Source organism: Meleagris gallopavo, chromosome 22 (assembly GCF_000146605.3).
Source record: "Meleagris gallopavo isolate NT-WF06-2002-E0010 breed Aviagen turkey brand Nicholas breeding stock chromosome 22, Turkey_5.1, whole genome shotgun sequence".
NCBI classification, from domain to species: Eukaryota; Metazoa; Chordata; class Aves; order Galliformes; family Phasianidae; genus Meleagris; species Meleagris gallopavo.
Window position 1 is genome coordinate 13,027,677 of NC_015032.2, and position 20,655 is coordinate 13,048,331.

Sequence of the window (20,655 nt, forward strand, 5' to 3'; positions counted from 1 at the left end):
TGGTGCTGGGTGGGTCCCGGCTGGGTCCTGGTGGGAGCAGGGTGGCGTTCTCCTGTCCAAAAGATGGAGAAAGCCAAGTGTGTTTTGGTTTTTCAACATTTCCTTCAAATTCAGCAAGAAAAATAGACCTTTCCCATGAAGATGCTTTTTATGATGAGCATTTCTTTGTAAAACAGGAAGAGGGATAAGCAGAGCCTGCCCTTAGCCCTCTGGACACACGATCAGGACCATGTTGGAAGCTTGGTACCAGGAAACAGAACCAGGCAAGGAAGGAAATAAGACTCAGGCTAGACGACAAGGAAATAATTTATTTCCAGGTCCATGAAAGACCTTGAAAAAAATAACAAGGGTGAGAAAATCAACCTCCTAATTTAGTTTGGATAGAGAACTGTGGCAGCTACAGCTCCTCCTGCAGTCACGGGAGGGCCGAGCGCGGGCGGTGCAGTGGAGCAGTGCTTTGCTGGGCCCTGCTCTCCCCGTGTATTTACATGGGGGATGGAAATGAAGACGCAAGCGTGCGTGCATGCGTGTGGGAGGACAGGCTGGTTGAGGATGGGGGAAAACCCAAGGGGAAGGTGGCTAAACACGTACCCTGTCAGACCCCATCTCCTACAGACAGAGCCCTACTATTGCACAACACTTTTGCTAAAGGAAAGGCCGGCTCCGGAGAGGCTTGGACACAGCTCTTTAGCCCAGAAGGAAAACAAGTACACATTCCTGAGGAAAAAGAGGGCTTTCTCCATTCTCCTGCTCCGGGAATCAGGGCATCACTTCCCATCAGCCCTGCTACCTCTCCAGCATCATCACAGTGAACCAGTGGCACGCCGAGTGCGGCTGCCTGCAGCCTCCTTCGCAGGGACCGGAGGACCCTGAGCAGTGAGCAGTTCCCAGCCCTGCAGGAAGCTGAGCGCAGCGGCCACGGGAGGAGCAGTGCAGATGGGGGCTGTGGGGAAGGGGCATCCCTGCACCTCTCCACTGCTGAGAGTCACGCTGAGGCCAGAGGGTTGACACCAGCGGCCGGGAAGCAAAACAGCATAAAACAAACACGCATCTACATTTACGTTTAAACCCTCTCCAAGGATAGAAAACACTGTCTGTGGCTAAACTAAAAGGACAAACCCAATGACAAGCCCAAGATGTGTCAGACCTTGGTAGACCTTATCAGTTACCTATCTATTATATCATTGATTGTTTTCAACATGAACAGATAAGGAACCACAGATTGCGTTTTCCTCCAGCATCATCTGCAGCTGAGGAACAACGACACATCCCTCCTGCCTCCTCCCAATGCACCTGTCAGAACCAGAGGGTTCGTGCAAAGCGGCTGTGCTGCAGGGGCCCATACGGGTCGCCCACAGGGCACTGCCGCTGGGACAGCACCCTGCCCCCACAGCAGCAGGACGTCCCCATCTGTCACCACGGGGCACACCGGGATGTTGCAGCCAGTGCCTACAGAACAGGAAGGCAGGAGAGACCCATCCAGTCACCGCCATTTGGTCAACCACAGGAAAAGTGTAAGAGCTGAGAGGAGAAGGATTGCAGCTCAGCAGAGAAGTGCGCTTTGGAGTGAGCTCCCGAGCAGCAGTCGCTCTGCACAGGATGAGCCCGCGGAGCCACAGCGTGAGCATCCCTGCGCACGGAGAGGACTCCAGAAAGTGAGCAAACGTAAGCGAAAAAAGCAGAACAGAATTAAAAGCTTGTTTTCCTCTGCAAGGAAAGCTCTTAAAGGAATCAAAGCGCTCCAAATGCTCTAAGACTCAAGTGACAAAAACAATTTAAACAACAAAAGGCTCCCGGTTTGCTCTTCTCCTCCTGAATGGGCCTCACTGAACAGATCTATTTAAATGACAATTTGTGGGGGACAACCCCCCTCCAAATGCTCTCGAATTAGATTTTTTCTTTCTTAAATTAATGTGCAGTGCTTTAACGGAGATCAGCATTAAGGAGATTATGACGGTCACAGCGCTCCCGCGGGCACCCGGCGCGGTTGTTGTGGCACAGCTCCGACCGGGAGCACCGCGAAGGAGCGCCCACCCCGACCCCCGGTCCCACGGCGCAGCTCCTCCGGCAGCGTCGCAGCCCCCCGACCCACAGCCCCCGGCGGGTCCGGCGGTGCCGTTAGGACTCCTCGCTGTCCTCCTCGCCCCGGCGCCCCGCGTAGAGCGCTGCCAGCTGCCGGAACCGCGGCCCCCAGCCCCCCAGGTAGGAGAAGTCCTGCTCCGAGCCGCTGGACCACGTGTTGATGGAGCTGAGCGAGGGAACCGGAGAGTCGGAGCCCTCGAAGGCGTAGGTCTGGAACGAGTCATAGGGCGGCACGGAGAGGTCCTCGTCCGCCTGCTCCACCTTCCTGCAGATGTAGTCTCTGAACACGGAGAAGTCCAGGTCCGGGCTCTGCACCCACTGCGGGAGGGCATGGCGCTCAGAGGCCGGGTTTCCTCCCTCTCCCGGCCCCCCGCCCCCGTCCCCGCCTTTGATCTCACTGAAGTCGTAGAGGCTGCGCAGGGCGGACATGTCGTAAGCCTCCGTGTCCTGTTCGCCCCCTCCTTCGTCGTTGTATTTGATGACATTGTCCCTCATGTCCTCGTCGTCCTCGGATGTCAGGTGGCTCTTGTGGTGTCGCTTCAGCGTGAGGATCAGAAGCACCAGCACTGGGGGAGGAAGCACAGAGACTGTCAGAGCAGGCAACGTGCCGTGCAGCAGCAGCACACTCACACTGCACCAGGGCACAAAGGCAGAACCCCTCTGGCACAGGGTGCACCGGCAGCACAGAGCACAGCCCGGGCGGCTCCCACCCGAGAGCAACAGTTGTGCCACATCACCACCTGTGAGAGATGCTGGCTCAGTGCAGATCGGGAGATCCCTTTTCCATGCTGCACAGCCACTGAGACAGGAGGGACAGATGGATGAGCACACGGCTGGACAGACAAACGGACGGAGTCTGGGGAAGATGCATTGGAAAGGGGGGGGTGCATGAATCACGGCGGCAGCCAAATGTTGTGAGGGCAATTGTAGAGCAGATGGCATGGCACGAGCAGCAAGCCACAGATGTGTCCTGGATCATCATCCATTCAGCCCATCACCTTTTAAGCACCGATGTGCACTTTATTCTTTTGGGCAATTAGGCAGAAATTTGTTTGCACTGCACTGGAAAATGAAACCAGTGTAAAGTGCACCCTACGGGAAAGGGTTTCCTAAATGGAGATGTGACAGGAGATGGGGAACCATGCCATGCCAAGAAGAGGGGACTCCCCGGAGCCTGGCAGCCCTCAGCAGCCAGCTGCAGGCCAGCCTCGGTGCTGAAGGGCTCTCAACTTTCCAGCTGCCCTGCGCTGAACCTGAGGGCACCTGCAGCATTATCTCTCCAGCCCCCTCACATTCCCGTGCACAAACAAGTCCACACTTCTCTGCTTCTCCACACTGTGCCCTGTTGCTCCAGCACACGCAGTGCCAGATCCAATGCAGCATCCTGTGTGCCCAGGGCAGCACTCACCGACCAGGATGAGGATGCACACCAGCAGTGCGATGAGGGCGCCGGGGCTCAGCGTTGCTGACATGGCGTAGGCAGTGCTGTTGCACGACTGGATGGCCCCGGTGCTGTCACAGCCACAGACCCGGATGGTCAGGGTTCCTGTGCTGCTGAGGGCCGGGGGGCCGCTGTCCACCACCAAAATGGGCAGCAGGTATACGTCCTGCTCCTGGCGATTGAAGCCCACTCTCTGCGTGTGCACCGCAGCTGTGTTGTCTGCAGGGAAGAAGTAAAGCCACAGCAAAGTCATTTTCATTGTAGAAACAGCAGGGTCAGTATGAGCTGCTCTGCTCATAGGATGAACCCTCGGGGTGCGGAGAGGCACAAATTCTTGTCCAGACACCAACTCTAGCACTCACAGCTCAGCCAAGCAGGGGCTGTGCACCTCTTACTGCCCCCAGGCTCAACAGCCAGAGGGGAAGAGCCCAGCCCAGCACTCTCTGGGTCCTTTGTAACTTCTGCAGGAGCAGGCTGAGCTCCTCTGAGCCAGCAGCTCCATCTGCTCAAACGTGGCTGCTTCAAGGGCTCAGCAGCACCACTCAGTACCATAACACAGCCACTGTGTGACACACCAGGTATCCAAGGCCAGGGATGAGCCCAGGCAGCCATGCACCACCCAGAACATGGAGGACAGGAAAAAGGCCTGGGATCAGCTCTGCTCCCTGCTCACATGTGCCGCTCACAGCCGGCCAGCAGTAGAACCAGGTGGATGGCAAAGGACTGAATAGTGGCTGAACAGTTGCGGCCAGATGTCAGGAGGTGCTGCTGACTGTCTGCAGACTTTATCTAATAAAACGTAGATTGGCCTGTTTGCAGCAAGGTGCTGCTGTCTGCAGCCTCTCTCCTCATTGCTCCTGATTTATGTTGGACTGGCCCCTTTCTGTATCAATCAGCAATTCGATCGGAAAAGACATCTATTTTAATCGTGGCTCTTGGGCCGACTGCCACCACGGAAATTGCTGTATGGATCGGTGCAGCCTGGGAGCACCGGGGCACAGAGGGACGGGAGCCACATGTAGGGCAATGGGGCGGGCAGGATGCGGGCAGGTCCTGGGGCACCGCGCTGCAGCCAGGGCAGAGCAGAGCATGGAGCTCAGCTGCCATGGCTGTGTTGCTGGGAATGGCTGGGATTTAGGCATAAAGGAGGCAGGAAAACATCATCTCTCTTCCAGTTCACGTGAGAATGCAGGGTCTGCCCTGAAGAGCTCAGCTCGCCTGCAGCTGGGGAGAGGCGTGGACACTGGGCAGAGGACCACACCAACCAACATTCAGAGCTGCACTGAATGGCACACAGCCAGGATTCAAAACCAAACCTTGTCCCTCCATGCAGAGCTGTGCTGCGGTTTTCACTAGCAGAATTCTTCCTTTGGATGTAGCATCTTTCATCCACCAACGGAATTTTCCAGGTAACCTCATTCATCCCTGCTCACAAAGCACGTTTCAGAAAGGCAACCACACCAGAGCCCAGATCACAAGGCAGCAATAAGGCGATATTGCACTCAGATATTGCAGGGCTGCAGCACGAAGCGCTGGCTCACACTTCCCAAACCAGAAAAAGATCCAAGTGCTGCAGTATGGGCAGCCTGCACAGGGCAGGGGACTGCCTGCAGAGGAGTGTGCTGCTTCTATGCCCGCAGGCTGCCTGGGGTCCCTGCCCTCGGGCTGCAGCACAGCTGTGACTCCAGGCACAGCACAGCCCAGTGCAGAAATGAGTAGGAGGGAGGAGCAGAGCGGATTCCTATTCCCTACCAAGACTAAGCTGGGAAAAATTGAATTGTTATGCTAATCGTTTGCACAAAGGTAACACGATCTCATTCGGTGCCGCTCCCTCAGCTTGCTGCAGCGTAGCAGGGAGATATAAATAACATTAATGGTGCTATCTCAGCGAGAGGCCAGGACTAGCTCCCAGCTGTCCATGCCGATCGCAAGCACCGGGCACCCAGAGATGGTGGAAATGCGGTCACGGCAGCTCAGACAAGGCACCACTCCAAGACCATGGCCAGATCTGGCCCAGCAGTCCCCTGCTCCATACCCACCCATGGGACCGAGGGAGCAGCCCCAGCATGCATCTCCAAATCTCATAGCAGGGGGCCGAGGAGTCCCCTTCAGTCTGCAGCCTGCTGAGAGCAGGGCCTGCCACGCAGCACTGCATGCTGTGTCCTTAGAAACGGTCTGTGGAAATGAAGGGGAAATAGACATGCAAGTTGCAGAGGCAGCTGCCACCCTCAGCTCGCTCTGACAGCGCTGCACCACCGAGCTCCGCACCGCCCAGTGCGGGAGGGAGAAATATTCTCATTGCTGAACCCACAAAGTAAAAATAAAGCAGCAGAGCAGCCAGCTCTGCGTGAGAAACCTCTGCTCAGGAAGGGGCTGTGCAACTCAAAATGGTGCATGGGAGAGACAAAAATGACAAGCACCAAACTATTTCAGTCATCACAAAACAACATCTTTCTTTTCTAATGGGGAGATGTGAGCACGTCCTACTGGAGGAAGAGCCATAGAAATTGCATGTTCACACCAGGGATGTTTCTCACCATGGGCAGACCCCCACCAGGCCCCAGCAGTGCCTGCATCCAACTCCTCCGACTGCTGCCACCCACGTGCCCCTCCCCAGCACCTTCTGGCTCCCTGTTCCTTGCACAACCCTCCCAGTTGCTGACAGAAGAAAGGCAGCACAGAGTCCAGGAACACGCAGAGATTTTACTTCATGCCTGATCAATGGTCAGGAAGCAGCACCTCTGGAGGAGCAGTCACAAAAGGCAGAAACCAACGTGAGCAGAACATAGGGACCAGTCAGTGCACGGAGAGAGGAGTGCTTGGGAATGCAATATACACTGACGGGGGCATAACACAACTAGGAATAATGAAATAATTATGTCTCTCAGACTCCCTCTCCAAAGAGACTCTTGGCAGCTTCAAAAACTGAGCTAATAAATCCTTCTCATAACTCAATCTTGATCAGCACCAGCACAGCAGAAGACAGTGATCACCTCTGACCTGGGTGCTGCTATCTGTGCCCTCTGCCACATCCCAGTGGGTGCCCACCTTTCCCTTCTCTGCTTCTGCTCTGCAGCCTCCATGTCCCATTCCTGGGAGATGCAGAGTCCCTGCTGGGAGCCTCTCCAGCCCCAGAGGGTGCAGCTGCTATGAGAAGGATCCATTTTTCCCCTTGGCCTGTTTCTGCTCCCCAGTTCTCTGAATGCCAGGCCACGGCACCACTGCTGTTCCCTTGCCTTTGGCTCAGCCCTCGCAGAGGTTCGATGCTCTTTTTCACCCCAAATCCGATCAGCATCTGTGCTGCTCATGCTGAGAGAGGCATCCCTACAGGGCTGGAGGAGGCTTTGTCTATCCTGAGGCAATCCCCAAATCCTAACATTTTGCTTTTGATTGAAATGATTTTTAGATCTTCTATCAGCCATTACAAGCTCTTAATGAGACCTGCAGAGAGTTCTGACATCTGCTTGCCTAGCCCTTGAGCTCCGGAGTCAATAGCTCCATGTGTCGCTCCATATTATCTACCACCCTTCCAGGTTGCTGGGCTTAGATGCTCTCTACTGTCCCTTCCAACACAATTAGCATTTCTTGGAGAACATGATTTCAGGCTTTAATTGCCTTTGATCCTTTCGTAATCAATTTTCTAGGGCCAGAAAGGCCCAGCAAAAGGTGAGTTAGGAGTCACAGCATGGTGAATGGCTTTGGACCCAGTTGGACCTGGGCAAGGTCAACTTTCCCAGCACTATCTCTTCTTTTGGACACTTTATTTGCTAAGCATCTGCATTCCAGATTGGGTTCACAGTCATCACAAACGACTTTTTGTTCACATCTGACGAATTAGCAAGTGCTCGAGCACTCACTTGGACAGGTCAAGAGCAGAAAACGAGAGATGCCAATAGGAAACAGCGCTGTTTCTAAAAGCCTGAGTCCTCCACGCGGCTCCAGCGGTAATTCAGCTAATGCAGAACGTCCTGCGGGGTCACCTTTCACTCTTACATCCCTGACCTGGCACCAAGGCAGCTCTTGGCAGCGCAGGCAGGAATGCGTGCTGCTGGGCACTGATGAGAGGGGCTGCAGGCGGTAACTGCAGGCACTTTGCAAGACGGACTGCAACAAGAGTGTTCCCAAGAGGACGCTGGTCCCTGGGGACACCACCCTCCCGAGACGGCTTTCTGCTGCCTGGTGGGAGCCGAGGGAAGTAGGTGCAAAGCAAAAAATGAGAAGGATTTAAGCGAGAGCTTAGCGGATCCATCTGTGCTGACATCCATCAGTGTCAGTCTTTGGCTGCAAAAGCAATATTTATAAATCACGTTTCAAAACTGGCTACAAATTTGTACAAAGAAACAGATGGGCTGGTGGTAGCAGTTTGTCACCACTGATATTTATATGGAGGAGGAGAGAAAAGTGGAAGAGGGGCGAGGCAAGGGCGGGGGGCAACGAGGAGTGCAGCGGGGCAACCAGGGAGAGGAGGGGCACGACCAGGGCTCGCTATGGATCGGAGGAGTCAGGGCGGGGGGAAACCGAAGGGAGATGAAAGCAAAGCACACACACAGCAGAAGTGAGGAATGCCTCCATCTGCACAGGCAGCCACCGCCTCCTGCTGTGGCAGAAAGCACCGCTTGGCAACTGGGAGGGTCTCCAAACACCCTGGGAATAACCCTGCAGCAACAGCATTTGTTTACCGAGAGCAGAAGGCGGGAGGTGACGCCAGCTTTTACTCATTTTATGCAGTGTTGCACCACATGCAGGTTTGTGGGATCATTTAGCACGGAGGATTACCCCACGTGATGAGCGCGTCGTCCCACTCATGAGAGCAGCAGCTCGGGGGGGGGCCATATCCTGGGCCCTCCTGCAGCTCTGCCCTGCAGCACTGGCTCTGGGGTCCCTGCCCACGAGCCCCACTGCACGAGCAGGGCTGACCCCGATGCTGCTGGCAGTGGAGCAGCCCCTGCTGAGTCCCAGGTCCCTCCAGCAGCGATCCCAGCAAGATCCCAGCCTGGGTCCAGCACAGCCCGGCTCAGAGCAGGCACTGCAGCCCCAGAGCTGACATTAGGGTGCAGGAAGGGATGCACCAGCGTGGAATAGAGCTTCCATATGTTTTCCTGAGGTCAGGGAAGGAAGTTAATCGCTGGGCGTGGGGCAAAATCTTGTGGAGGATTAAAGCTTGCTTACATGCTAAGAAGCAAAAGTCTGGTGACCAGCTGCCCCATGAGTGCAGGGGGGGTCGTGGGTCAGAGACAGCTGTGCTTTTCAGGACACAGAGCGATATCGGTTCTTCCATAATTATGCTGGAAGTTCTGCTGCAAGCTCTGTTTGAGCAACCCTAATAATACCAAACAAGGAGAAAGCCTTGCAGCACAGTCTGCTGGCCCCCACCTGGGCTGGTCCCTGTAGCAAACACACATCTGGCTGGAGAAGACCCCACTAGCTGCAAGAGGCCTTGTTGTCCTTACCTGAAATCAGCATCTAAACTCACCAAGAACACCCACTAAAGACAGGGAGCAGCCTGATCACTGCCTTCCAGGACTGCCTCCATCCACGCAAACACAGCCTGACTGCTGCTCCCTCCATCATCCCTGGGGCTGCTCCCATGGCCACTGCCCATCTGCAGGGCACTGCCCAGCTACCTGCACTGCAGTCTGGGGCCGACCCATGCTCTGGGGCATGCTTTGCAGAGGGATAAATGGTAATGCTGCAAACGAGTGTTCATCTGTAAACCCACATCATCTCCTTGCCTGCAGGCAGGTTGGAGATTTCACATCAAAGAAGGCACCACAAGCCCTGAAAACACAGTGGGCTGAGCAGACAGCACTCTGCAGCAAAGCAGGAATCTGCTGGAGCCACTATAAGGAAATGCAAACACTCAACGGGTCCATCTCAGAACCAGGAGCTGTAGGGATACCTAAGGGCTCCTGAGCTGCACCCAGCACAGCCCCAGCCCCTCACACCCGTCAGCAGGGCTTACCCTTAACATCCAGCAGAGAAAAGTGGTGGTTGTTGGTGGCTTCAGGTGCCAGCGTGAAGTAGAAACGATGACCACCCTGAGGCTCATCACGGTCCACAACGCTGATTGTCTGGATCAGCTGTGGGGAGAGAGCAGAGGTGAGCACCAGAGCCACCCCACAGCCCCAGGGGGGTCATGTTTGAGGGTGTGAAACAGCGGAGAACCACAGGGACCAAAACAGCCCCTGCCCTGCATGCACTGCTGGTGGCACAGAGCTGGCAGAGCCCTGGGAGAAGGGCTGGGGGCTGCTCACTACCTGGCCTGGCTTGGCGTCCTCACACACCGCAGCCTCATAGGGGGTGGCGAGCTCGGGAGGGTTGTCATTCACATCCAGGATGCGGATGCGCAGAGAGGCTCTCGACACCTGCGAATGATTATCTGAAACAAAGGAGAACCAAAGCTGCAGTGGGAAGTGCCATCTGCTGCTGGCAGGGAGCAAGCCCTCCTCATCCCATCTGCCTGTGGGTGCGGTGGGTCGTGCAGCTGCTGCCAGCGCCGAGGTTGTGCCCGGTGACCTCTGCGGCTTGGCTGCTCCTGCAGAGCACCGCCTGGCCTCACCGCCTGTGTTTCCCAGTAAATGAGCCCAATGGCTGGGCTGTGTGCCCAGGACTCCCAGCAATCTGCTGTTAGCTCATTCTGCCCAGCTGGGAGCAAGGCCCCAGGGTCAGGTCAGAGCTGTGGGTACCGCAGCTGCTCTGGGGCAAACACACAGAGCCCAGAGCCACACGCACAGCTCTGATCATAGCATGTGCCCCAGAGTGCCCTCTCTATCAGCAAATCACTGTGGAGAGCCTGATGTTTCCTGAAGCTCTTCACATGCTTCCAGGAATGAGGAATCCCTCATTCTCCATCTCCTTTGTTCCACCCAGAGGTTACATCTCAGACAGACCCAATGCCTCTCCTCTCATAGGCAGGAGCTCTGCTGTCTGTTTGTCTACAAAATTAATGCTGTCCCCCATGTATCAGTAGAGGAGGACCCAAGGGAGAGGAGATTTAACACTGCTCCATAATTAGCCAGGAACCTGAGCCTCCTCCTGGAGCTGCCTTCACCTCACTCGTGCATTATCACTCCCTCTCACCCAGAGCAGCTGCTCTGGTGATTAGATGGTTGCTTTTGGGGGAGGGAGGCAGAAGTCGTGACTAAAAGCCTGGAACGCCGTGTTATTTTAAAAAGCATGTTGGTGCAATGAAACAAACTGCCATCACTTCCAGGGGTAGAGACAGTGGGAGGCAATGGGGCGGGAGGGAGCGGGGATCTGGGGGCAGTGTTCTGTAACCCACTGGGGCTGCAAAGGAGCTAGGGGGAAATCAGTTCAGTTCCTGCAAGGAGAGGGGTGACAGCACTGCTTCACCATCCTCAGCTCACTGTATGAAGATGGAGGCCCTTACTTCAATGCTATGGTGCAAGGAATCTGGCACTGCCCCGCTGAGAGAAGGAGAGGAGACAGAGAAGAGAGGAGGCAGAGCGCAGCAGGAACAGCCCAGGTCCCCCTGTTCCCCTCCCCAGTCACATTCCCCCAGTGCAGGAGCAGATCCCAACACTGCCAAGAGCTCCCAGACCCCTTTGATGCAGCCATCTCCAGGAGCTCAGCAGCGCAATTCACTCCTCTTTATTCCAGCGGTACCATGATCTATGTGAAGGCTCCTCAGTCGTTTTCCTTACAAACCTCACCTTCCTTTCAGCCAGCACCTGAATTTACAGGATTAACACACAAAAAATATTTGGATGCGTTTGATAAAAATATCTCCAAACCATCTTTGAAACACCCTTCCTACGGCTGGCGCAGCGTTAAGTGGATTTATGACTGTTAGAAGCGCGATGAGGAGCGCACGGCAGTGATGGAAGGCGCACAGCTCACTGCAGTACTGCCAGCATCACTGCTGCAGCCCCAAAGCACAGCTGTGCAGCACCTCCACGTGCACAGAAATGCTCCCACCCCTCGCATCAATGCTCCCATTCACCACCGCCAGGCAGAGCACAACAGGGCACTGTGTGCTGCAGAGGGACCGAGCGCGACCGTGGAGGAAAAAAGTCATTTTCCGTGGCAGTCTCTCTCCCAGCTCAGCTGACTGACATGCAAATTAGTTTAATTATTTCTTCTTCTAAAATAAATTATATTTTGCAGTGGCTGCAATATGTTGTGTCAGGCAAAATTACATTCAATATTTTTAAACTAATTGATGTCAGCCTTGAGAAAACCTGATTGACAGCAGCGAGGAAACCAGGCTGCTACCTAAACGGTTCCCTAAATTAAAATTAAACATGTCGGGTTCCTGCATTTCCTCCAGGAGTTGGAATGCTATTAATCTGAAAAGACTGAGGAAAGAGACATGGAAAACACGTGGAACACAGGGGAGATGCTGGGAACGCAGCGGGCGGATGGCTGGCAGCTGCCTCTGCCAACCTGGGCCTGATGGTGTCGGAGATGCTGCATCACGAGCTGTGCCAGGCAGCTCCATGCTGCAGCACCTCCCAACAGCTCCACTCCCTGTGCTGCCATGGGAGCACTCCCTGGGCTGGGTGTCATCCAAGGGCTCTACTGCACAGCGACACTGAGGCTGAGACCAATGCCCTGGCTGAACTTACAGCCCCAAGTGGTTTCTTTGATTCAGTTAGCCAGGAAAGCAATCGGGCAAGGGACCCAGGCTCTGCCCTAGGCAGAGGCTCCCAGACAACTACCAGGGGGATGCCCCAGTGCTCCATAAGCACTGGGAGCTGTGTGGATGAAGATGTCAGTGATGGGAAGAGGCTGTAGAGATGCTCGACCATCCCCTCTGCAGCAGAAAGGAGGGCAGTGACAGTTACACTGTGCTGGGATCCAGCTGGTGCCTCTTCAGACCTTCATGCAAACTCGAGATAAAGTGCTTTGGACTTTCACAACCAAACCTCTGTTGTGCAGCCCCAAACCCAGCTGTGCTAAAGCAGCTGTACCATTTGCACTGCCCTGCTGTGTGGACACAACACAGACAGAAAGCTGCTCTGCAGCGTTCCTGGAGCCCAAAGCCCAGCTCCAGGAAAACCCCCTGGGCCACAGGCTGTGATTGTGGCTGCAGCACTCCTCGGGGTCTCTGCACTGGGCACAGCACACAAACCGCTCTCTTCTGCATCAAGACCAAATTGGTACAATACTGAATTCAGAATTTTTACATCAGTGGAGAAGCCAGAAGTGCCAGGGGTGGAATTTTAATCCTCACTATCTCAGCAAGTTGGGAGAATAAAATGCAGACTGGGACGGACTGCTGCTTTCCAGCTGTGAAGCACAGGGCAGCTCTATTGCTGTCAGCAGAGCTGTGGACTGTGGAATGGAGCACAGATAGCAGGGACACTGCAGGGGCTTGGCTGGGGCACAGCTCCTCAGACACAGGGCCAACACCAGCAGCTGGGGCCGACGACGCAGCTCCAGGGAAGCAAAGTGGAAACAACAGAGCAGCCAAGTAACATACAAATGGCTCTCACCTCTCCTGAGCCCTGCCCAGACTCAGCAGCATGAGAGTCATTAAATCGCATCCAAACACAATGCTCTGATTAAAGCCAGTCTCCAGCAGGAAGATTTATCATCTCAATTACCAGCAGTGGACACAGCAGTCAAGGCCTCATCATTTTACATGAGCAAAGAGGAAAACAGGAAGAGAATCACTAATATTAGCCCAAGGAAGGTAAACAGCTTGTGAGTGAGATGAAGATTTATCTCTGGGAGTGCTTGGCCTGGTCCCAGCCCAGATTTGCTGAACGGTTCCCATGTTTCCCGCTGGCTGCACTGCTGCAAGGCCAAATACTGCGCTCAGCAGCAGCCTGCACGGGCACACCAGGAGCCTTCTGCTGCTTCTCTTACCGCTCCTCGGATGCAAACAGCCTCTCAAGTTATCTACAGGTGGGACATACCCCCCTGGATGTGGTCTCTGTAGCAGGAGCACCTGCTGCTAGGTCTTATGCAAATCTAAGCAGCCAGCCTGGCCACATGAGCACATGCTGCCAGCTGGCACGTTCCCAGCAGCTGCTGCTTGTTAAACCCCTGCAGGGCAGTGCTGCCAGGGATGGGAAGGCAAGATTCAGGACACTGCACCCCAGCTGCTCACCAGGGCACAGCTTCCCACCAGCCCCAAGCAGATCCAGAGCTGGGCACCCGGCTCTATAAGGCTCACATCTCCACCAAAGCTGACACTGTACCTCAGTTGTGGACGGATACCTGCTGCAGAGAATGGCTACACACCCCTGGGCAGTGCCATGCCAGCCTCAGGATGGGCATTCACACCCCGCTGAGCGCACACCAGGCAGCACTGCTGCAAAGCTGTGGGGCACACACTGCCAGCACAGAGCCCCCAGCTGCCCCAGGGCAGTGCTGCAAAGCTGTGGGGCACACACTGCCAGCACAGAGCCCCCAGCTGCCCCAGGGCAGTGCTGCAAAGCTGTGGGGCACACACTGCCAGCACAGAGCCCCCAGCTGCCCCAGGGCAGTGCTGCAAAGCTGTGGGGCACACACTGCCAGCACAGGGCCCCCAGCTGCCCCAGGGCAGTGCTGTGATGCCCCGCTCCTTAGTCCCCCCCGTCACTCTGAAGGCCTTACCTTTACAACTGCCCTTTCTGCCTGAGGATTCAGACATAAATTGTGCTTTAAATTCAATATCAGTCATTAATATTTCATGATTACAAAACGTTAAGGATAATGTCACGGGGAGGAATGTCTGGGCAGTTAAAATGGATGAGTCAGAGCCCACTGATGGGAGAAGTCGAAACGCTGGAGTCTCCCTGGCTTTGAAGCGATGCAGCCTGACAGGCGCTCCTGCCTGAGGGGAGCTGCAGCATTTACTGACTTGCTCTGAAATCTTAGATGCTGCGTATAAATATTTTCCTTCTGATTCTTGTCACCTCACGTTTCCTCTGGATGCTGAGCACCATCAGCCCTCCTCCCCCAGCAGCAGGGCAGTGCCGTGCAGAGCTCACCCACCCATGGGCACAGAGCATCCCGTGGAGTGACAGAGCCACAGAGGTCCCAACTGGGGCAGTGGGGTCTGAGGGGTCACTGACTGCCCTCGTTGGGGCAGCCTTAAATGAGTGGATCATTGCCACTGCAGCGATGACCATTCTGCAGCCAGAAGGAACTGCTGGGCCCTCAGCCAAAGCCCTGGTGCATCAAATGGAATCTTCCTATTCAGAATGAGCGAAGAAAAGGGAACAAGGAACCCTGTGGGGTGTGTCAGTGCAAAGCCCAGGAAAGGCTTGGGAGCCCATGAGCAGATCTTGGCAAATGTCCGTGGGAACTGGGAGGTGTTGTACAGCCAAAGCACAAAACCTGGCAATGCCTTTCTGCTTCCCAGCACAGTGCCTTGGATGGAAGTCAGTCTCCATCTTAAGGCTCAGAAAAAGGAACACATGGAGAATCTGAGTGTTCCCCGAGGTCCTTGGGGACCCAACACAGACCCTACACCAAAGCCCTGTGCAAACATTACAGGACAGCAGGATGCCCAGGGCAATCCCACCATCTTCCTACCCTCAGCACAGCACCTGCAGGGAATCAATTCCTTTCACTTCTATTATTTTCTTTTCATTCCTCAAGAGGAGTTTATTCAAAGCTTCTTTGAGCAGCAGGACCCAGGTTTGTTCTTTTCTTTCTTTACCGGAATAGAAAAGACAAACAGAACTTCTGCTGGAAACATCCAAGCTGGGCTCTATCGCCTCAGCATCACGCAGAGGAAGGGAAGATCAACCAACAAAACCCTCACAGCCTCTCAGCTCCCTCCTGCCTCTCCCAGCTGGGTGTGAGCAGATCCTGTGCTTACTGCGAGCGCAGGCCCTGTGGTGGCACAGCCATAGGGAAGATGGCCATAGGAAATGACCACCAAACTCTGGTCTAGCCCAGACGGCTGCTCCTCTGCTCACCTGCTTCCATTGCCAGGACGGTGATGTTGTGCCATCCCGCTGTCTCCCGGTCCAGGACCTTTCCTGTCACAATGGCACCTGTGTTGGCATCGATGTCAAAGATCCTCTCTGTGTCTGTGCTGCGGTCAATGGCGTACCTGGTGCAGGCAAGAGGGGAAAATGTGAAAAATGGGATGTGCCAAAGAGAGCCTTGGCGCCCTGTTTGGAGGCAGGGCTGGAAGGGAAGCCCAACCCAACCACGGCCATCAGGTGCAGCCGTAACACAAATAACCACCGCCGCGATCGGAATTAGAAATCCAGAAGGCCTACAAATCACAACAATGCAGCATAATGCTATTGTGTACGGCATCTTTCATACGCGCTGCATCCCAGAGCGCTTTACAGAATTAAATAATACAAGACAGCAAAGAGCACAAAGGATAAATTACCGAGAGGAGGGCTGGGAATAAATTAAAGCCTTCGGTCACATGTCCAACAACAGGAGGAAGATAAATGTAGGGACAAAGCAAGCTGGAGAGCTGACAGACAGGACAGGGCTCAGGGCAACCCCAGGCTGGCAGCGTGCTCAGGGGTGACACGGGCACACTGCGTGGTGGCTGCTCCAAGCGCCTGTGGCTCACAGTGTGCAGCTCATGGTGTGCAGGTCATGTGCCTGGCACTCCATGGCCACGCTGCACAGAGCCATGGGCAGCCCCCTGCCTCCCATACCCAGGTCTGGGAGGGAGACAGCTGGGGAGGGAGGTCATCACCTCCCAGGTCAGCCATCCACACAACTGAGCATCCCTACCTGATGGAGGGACCCAAACGGCACACCAATGGCTCCGTGCCTACGAGCCCTCACTGTGACACAGCACCAGATTGCATTCCTCAGCTCCCTCCTTCTCAGGCAGACGGGGGTGAGAATGTACAACAGCATTTGCTTGTAGTTAAGGGAAAATTGCTATCTAAATCTCACTGGTGCACGTGCACAAATGATCATGTTCCACACCTGCATATCTATCTTTCCCTGGAGGTGACGGGGATCTGTCACACAAAGCCCAGGCATCACCAAACCACATCCCAGGGACTTCCCAGCCCTCCCGCATTTCCTGCCCCACTTCCAAGCTGGAAATGGAGCATCTATGAACATGGAGCCAAGGGACAGTGACAGTGGCACATACTACAGCCTCTCATGCACTCCTCTCTCACCCACTGTGAAGGGACAGGAGGGGTCTGGCAGATCCAACATTGTGCTAGAAGGAGGAACAGAAACTGGGATGACAAAATCTGCTATCCTTCCAATAGCATAATTGATATGTTTGTGTAATTGCTCCGATTGTTCTCCCACAGCTGCTGACCCCTAACACGTCCTGTTCCGTGATCACATCTGGCAGCAGCTGCCTGCATGGCCAGAGGGTGCAGGGAGCACCGTGGTGTCACCGGTAACCACTTCTTGTGCTTCTAATTGCTTCACTGCTGAGCTTGTCTTCTGTCACTTCAGAGCTGGCTGGGAAGGACTGACTGCCCACACCCTACAGCAGAACACAAACCAGAGCAGAAGTCTGATCCCTTTGTCATTGCTGCTGCACACCTTCTCAGTGCAATGCTGTCAGGAGAACAGAGCTCTAGGTGCTGCCTGCATTACCACTGATGTGGGGCTGAGATTTGAATGTGGCCAGTCCAAGTGGACCTACAGCCCTCCATCTGCTCCACGGGGCCTTCCCTTCCCAAGGAGTTATGGCCAACCCCATGGAGACCAGAGCTTCCAGTGGGAAGGAATCCAGTTCTGCTCAGTTGACGTCACGTTGAGTATCAACCGAAGTCTGTGCTGCCCTCCACAAGCCTCTCTCCTCCAGCAGTCCCACTTCCCCTTCATTGTCCCACTGATGTTCTAATCATTCCTATGTCCTCCCCGTGCTCAGAGAGAGGATGTCACTGCATTCCTGCTCAGCTGCTGCTGCTCCATATCTGGAACTGCAGTGCCCAGCTCTGATTGGGATGCAGACCTTGTAAACCATTTTCTCCTCCTCCTGCTGGCACTGCCTGTTGGTCTGGATGTTACAAGCGACTGTTTAATTTAGACAGCTTTCTCGGCGCTCATCTTTCCCGTGAATGCATTTCTCGAGGAGTTTGTTTTACTTCTCCCTCTGAACGCAACAAGGAGCACATTTTATGCCATGTGTTTTGTTAATAGCGAGCTTTTCAACCACTGGGTGAAAAGCTTTTTGTTATGTTTGTTTTTTCCTCCTCTCCCTTTTGTATTGAAGCATGTTGCAGTTCTCGCTGTGCTGCTGGAGTCTGCGAAATGCCCATGTCCAACACGTGCCTCTGGATTTGCTGAATGCCAAACGAGAATATCTCTGAGAACCTTAAATCCCAAGCAACGTTTTCCCAGTGCTGATAAAGCCTGGGATGCAAGCAATCAGAGCACAGGCTCACTGCAGAGAGAAAAACAAAAGGCTTCCATCCAAACAGCCTCACACACACACAGCACATCGCTGTATTACCTAATACAATGGTTTGGGTGAGAAACAGTGCTACGCTCAGGAAATACACAGCTAATGCCAGAAAGGCAAATGGGAACTGAATGCTTTCTGAAAAAGAGTGCTTCCAGCTTTTGTCAAGCAACAAATAAGGATAGAATAATAAAAAAAAAAAAGAGCACCGTTCTCTCACACAGTGCTGCCCCTGCTGGGTTCCTGCGCTCCCCACAGCCCATGCTGAGCTCCAGATCCACCTGGCAGCACCGTGGCCCTTCTGTGCAGCTGCAATTGGGGGCTGCTCCCCCAGAGAGGTTGGTGCTCTGTGGGCACCCAGAGAGAGCTGCAGTGGGCACCGCATCCTCGTGCAGCTGGGATGTGGCACAGCCTTCTGTGTCACCTGGGAATGGATGCAGAAGGACGAGGGCACCTCCTGTCCCACTTGGCTTAAAATACTTCCCAAACCTCGTTACCAGCAGCTCGGTGTCAGCAGGGTTGGAGCGCTGACGATGCTGATTTTTCAGGGCTGTCTCCGGCGGTCCTTCTTCCCTGCCTCAAGGGGACAACGCGTCTCGGCACAGCAGAAGGTGCTGGCCTTCTCTGTACATGGCAGAGCCGATGGAGCAGAGCCCAGGAGCCGCGTTCCAGCTCCCACCTCCAGCAGACAAGGATCAGGAAGTCAAAGGGATCCACCGAACTGCACCAACTTGAAAGGCTTCGCACTGACTTCAAGGGGCTGAGGATCAAATGCTGGTCACGCTGTCAGGACCGGCTGCTCTCTCATGTACCAGAGGTGAAGTACAAGTGCTGGCTCCTCGTGACTGTGCTTTGAGCTGCACACTTGAGATGCGAGGTGATGTGCTGCTGTCTCTCACTGACGGGTGTGTGGCACGCCCTGGCAGGATGCTCACCTTCATCTTTGGGTGCTGCTTTGAAGCCGCAGGCATAGCAAAGCCTTTTATTAAGCCACACTGCAGTTCCCTGCCTGCAGTCCTGCTGGCTGTGCCCTGTCCCTGAGCACATGGCATTGCCACACCTGGCACTGAGCTTGCTGTATGGTAACGTTTGGGCTCTAACCCTCCTGCTGATCAGTTGGATCTGCTTCTCTCTGCTCCAAGTCCTCGGGATCTTCTGCACAGCAGTAGGAAGCCTTTCCTCTGCTTCCTTTTGTTCTATCTGCAAATATTGCAACAAGCTCCATGGGGAAGGGCACGGAGAACAAGAGTAAATAAGGAGGAGAGTTCTGTCCCCGAGACACCTTCCCCACAGCTGCAGATCACAAAGTAAAATCTCCATTCCATAGCACTGCTAGAAACGTGTCAGTGCAAAGCACAGGTACTTGTGTATGCACACACTGAGGTCTCTACCCTCCATCCCAAGGCTCTGCCCCATCTACTGCAGGCAGGGATGGGCTCTGTAGAGAACCCTCAATGCAGAGCCAACGCTGCTCACTTGAAGCGAGGCTGTGTGGAAGGTGCCTGCAGCCCCGCCGTCACCTGGCACAAGAACACACATTTCAAGGAAATTCTCCACACGCTGAGGATGTTTTCAGAACACCAGCTTTTCATCCCAACTGCTCATGACTCAGGCCAGTTGGCAGAGCCAGAAGGCTGCTTTGTGCCTTAGGTAATAACAATTTAACAAGGTAACAATCTCTTTAGCCACAAATTAAATGGAAATGGGAAATGTCCTGTGCAGATAAGCCGCTGCCTGGATTATGTCCCCTGCCCAAATATAACTCCTCTGATCTTTGATCCCCGTGCACGCACGCACGCGCACACACAGCTGAGCTCTGGCTCCGCACTTCCCAAGCCTCACCTCATTTATCATTCCCCATCACTGCCCGCTTGTCACTCCTGCTCGCTCGCCTGGCCCGTGTCAGGCTCCACTGCGGCTGCCTGGCTGTCAGCACAAGGACACGCAGGCGTCACCCAGCCACCTTCCCCGGCACTCCCCTGCCACTCACAAGCCTGTCACTTGCCCACGACACGTCTGTCACCTGTGAGATGGTAGCTCTAGCTTGCCAGTACCCATGCACAGACTGCTGCTCGCTGCCTGCTCTGCAGCACACACACACATGAAGCACTCAACACCTGCACCACCTCTCCACCCCTGCTCTGCCACACGTGGTGGCCATGCGAACCCCCCGCTGTGACCCCACACCCACCGCCAAAAGGGAAGGAAGGGGACACAGAGTTGGAGCAGTGCTTTACCGCACAGGGTGGTTCGCTGTGTCCGGATCGAGGGCGGTGACCACCCCCACGATAGAGCCAACGTGAGCGTCCTCCTGGACCTCCATTGTGTTGGAGGGGGGCCAGAACTCAGGGGGCTCATCGACGTCCAGCACAGACACCCGCACGATGGTCTGGTCCCGAAAGGTGCCCAGGTCCACAAACCGTGGATCCACAAACTTGTTCAGGGCCTCCACCACCACGGTGTGCACTTTTTTTGACTCGTAGTCCAGAGGCTGAGACGATAGGAAAGAATTAGCCACAACTGCCCCAAGTACCCCCATTAGCCACACCCAGCCCCAGGACCCCCATTAGCCACACCTGGTGCTGCTGATCAGGTGTGGGAATTAAGTGGGCATGCTTCTGCTCCTAACAGGTGCTATCAGTAAGAGCTGTAAGCACTGCTCTCCATCACTTTGTGCACCATTCCATCTGTACACTGCTCACTCCCAGGAGCCGTGCAGGCAGCAGAAGGCACTGCACTCCTGCTCCTTTTCAGTTTTTCCTCCCAGAAACAGGTCTGTGCTGCGCTATCCAGGCAGAACAGGTCTCTTCCTGCATCT

The 20,655-nt window shown here is 54.8% G+C and overlaps 1 protein-coding gene across 1 annotated transcript in view; it reads right to left on the minus strand.

Annotated features, from left to right (window-relative positions):
- Positions 1 to 288: 288 nt before the first annotated feature.
- Positions 289 to 20,655, minus strand: part of CDH22 (cadherin 22) — a 32,299-nt gene continuing 11,932 nt past the window's right edge. Inside the window, exons 5-10 of the mRNA XM_010722569.3 lie at positions 20,075 to 20,328; positions 15,403 to 15,539; positions 9,781 to 9,902; positions 9,486 to 9,603; positions 3,491 to 3,742; positions 289 to 2,648 (exon numbers count right to left, since the gene is read on the minus strand). Coding sequence (XP_010720871.1) covers positions 2,119 to 2,648; positions 3,491 to 3,742; positions 9,486 to 9,603; positions 9,781 to 9,902; positions 15,403 to 15,539; positions 20,075 to 20,328 — 1,413 coding nt within the window. The 3' untranslated portion in view covers positions 289 to 2,118. The remainder of the gene's footprint in view (positions 2,649 to 3,490; positions 3,743 to 9,485; positions 9,604 to 9,780; positions 9,903 to 15,402; positions 15,540 to 20,074; positions 20,329 to 20,655) is intronic.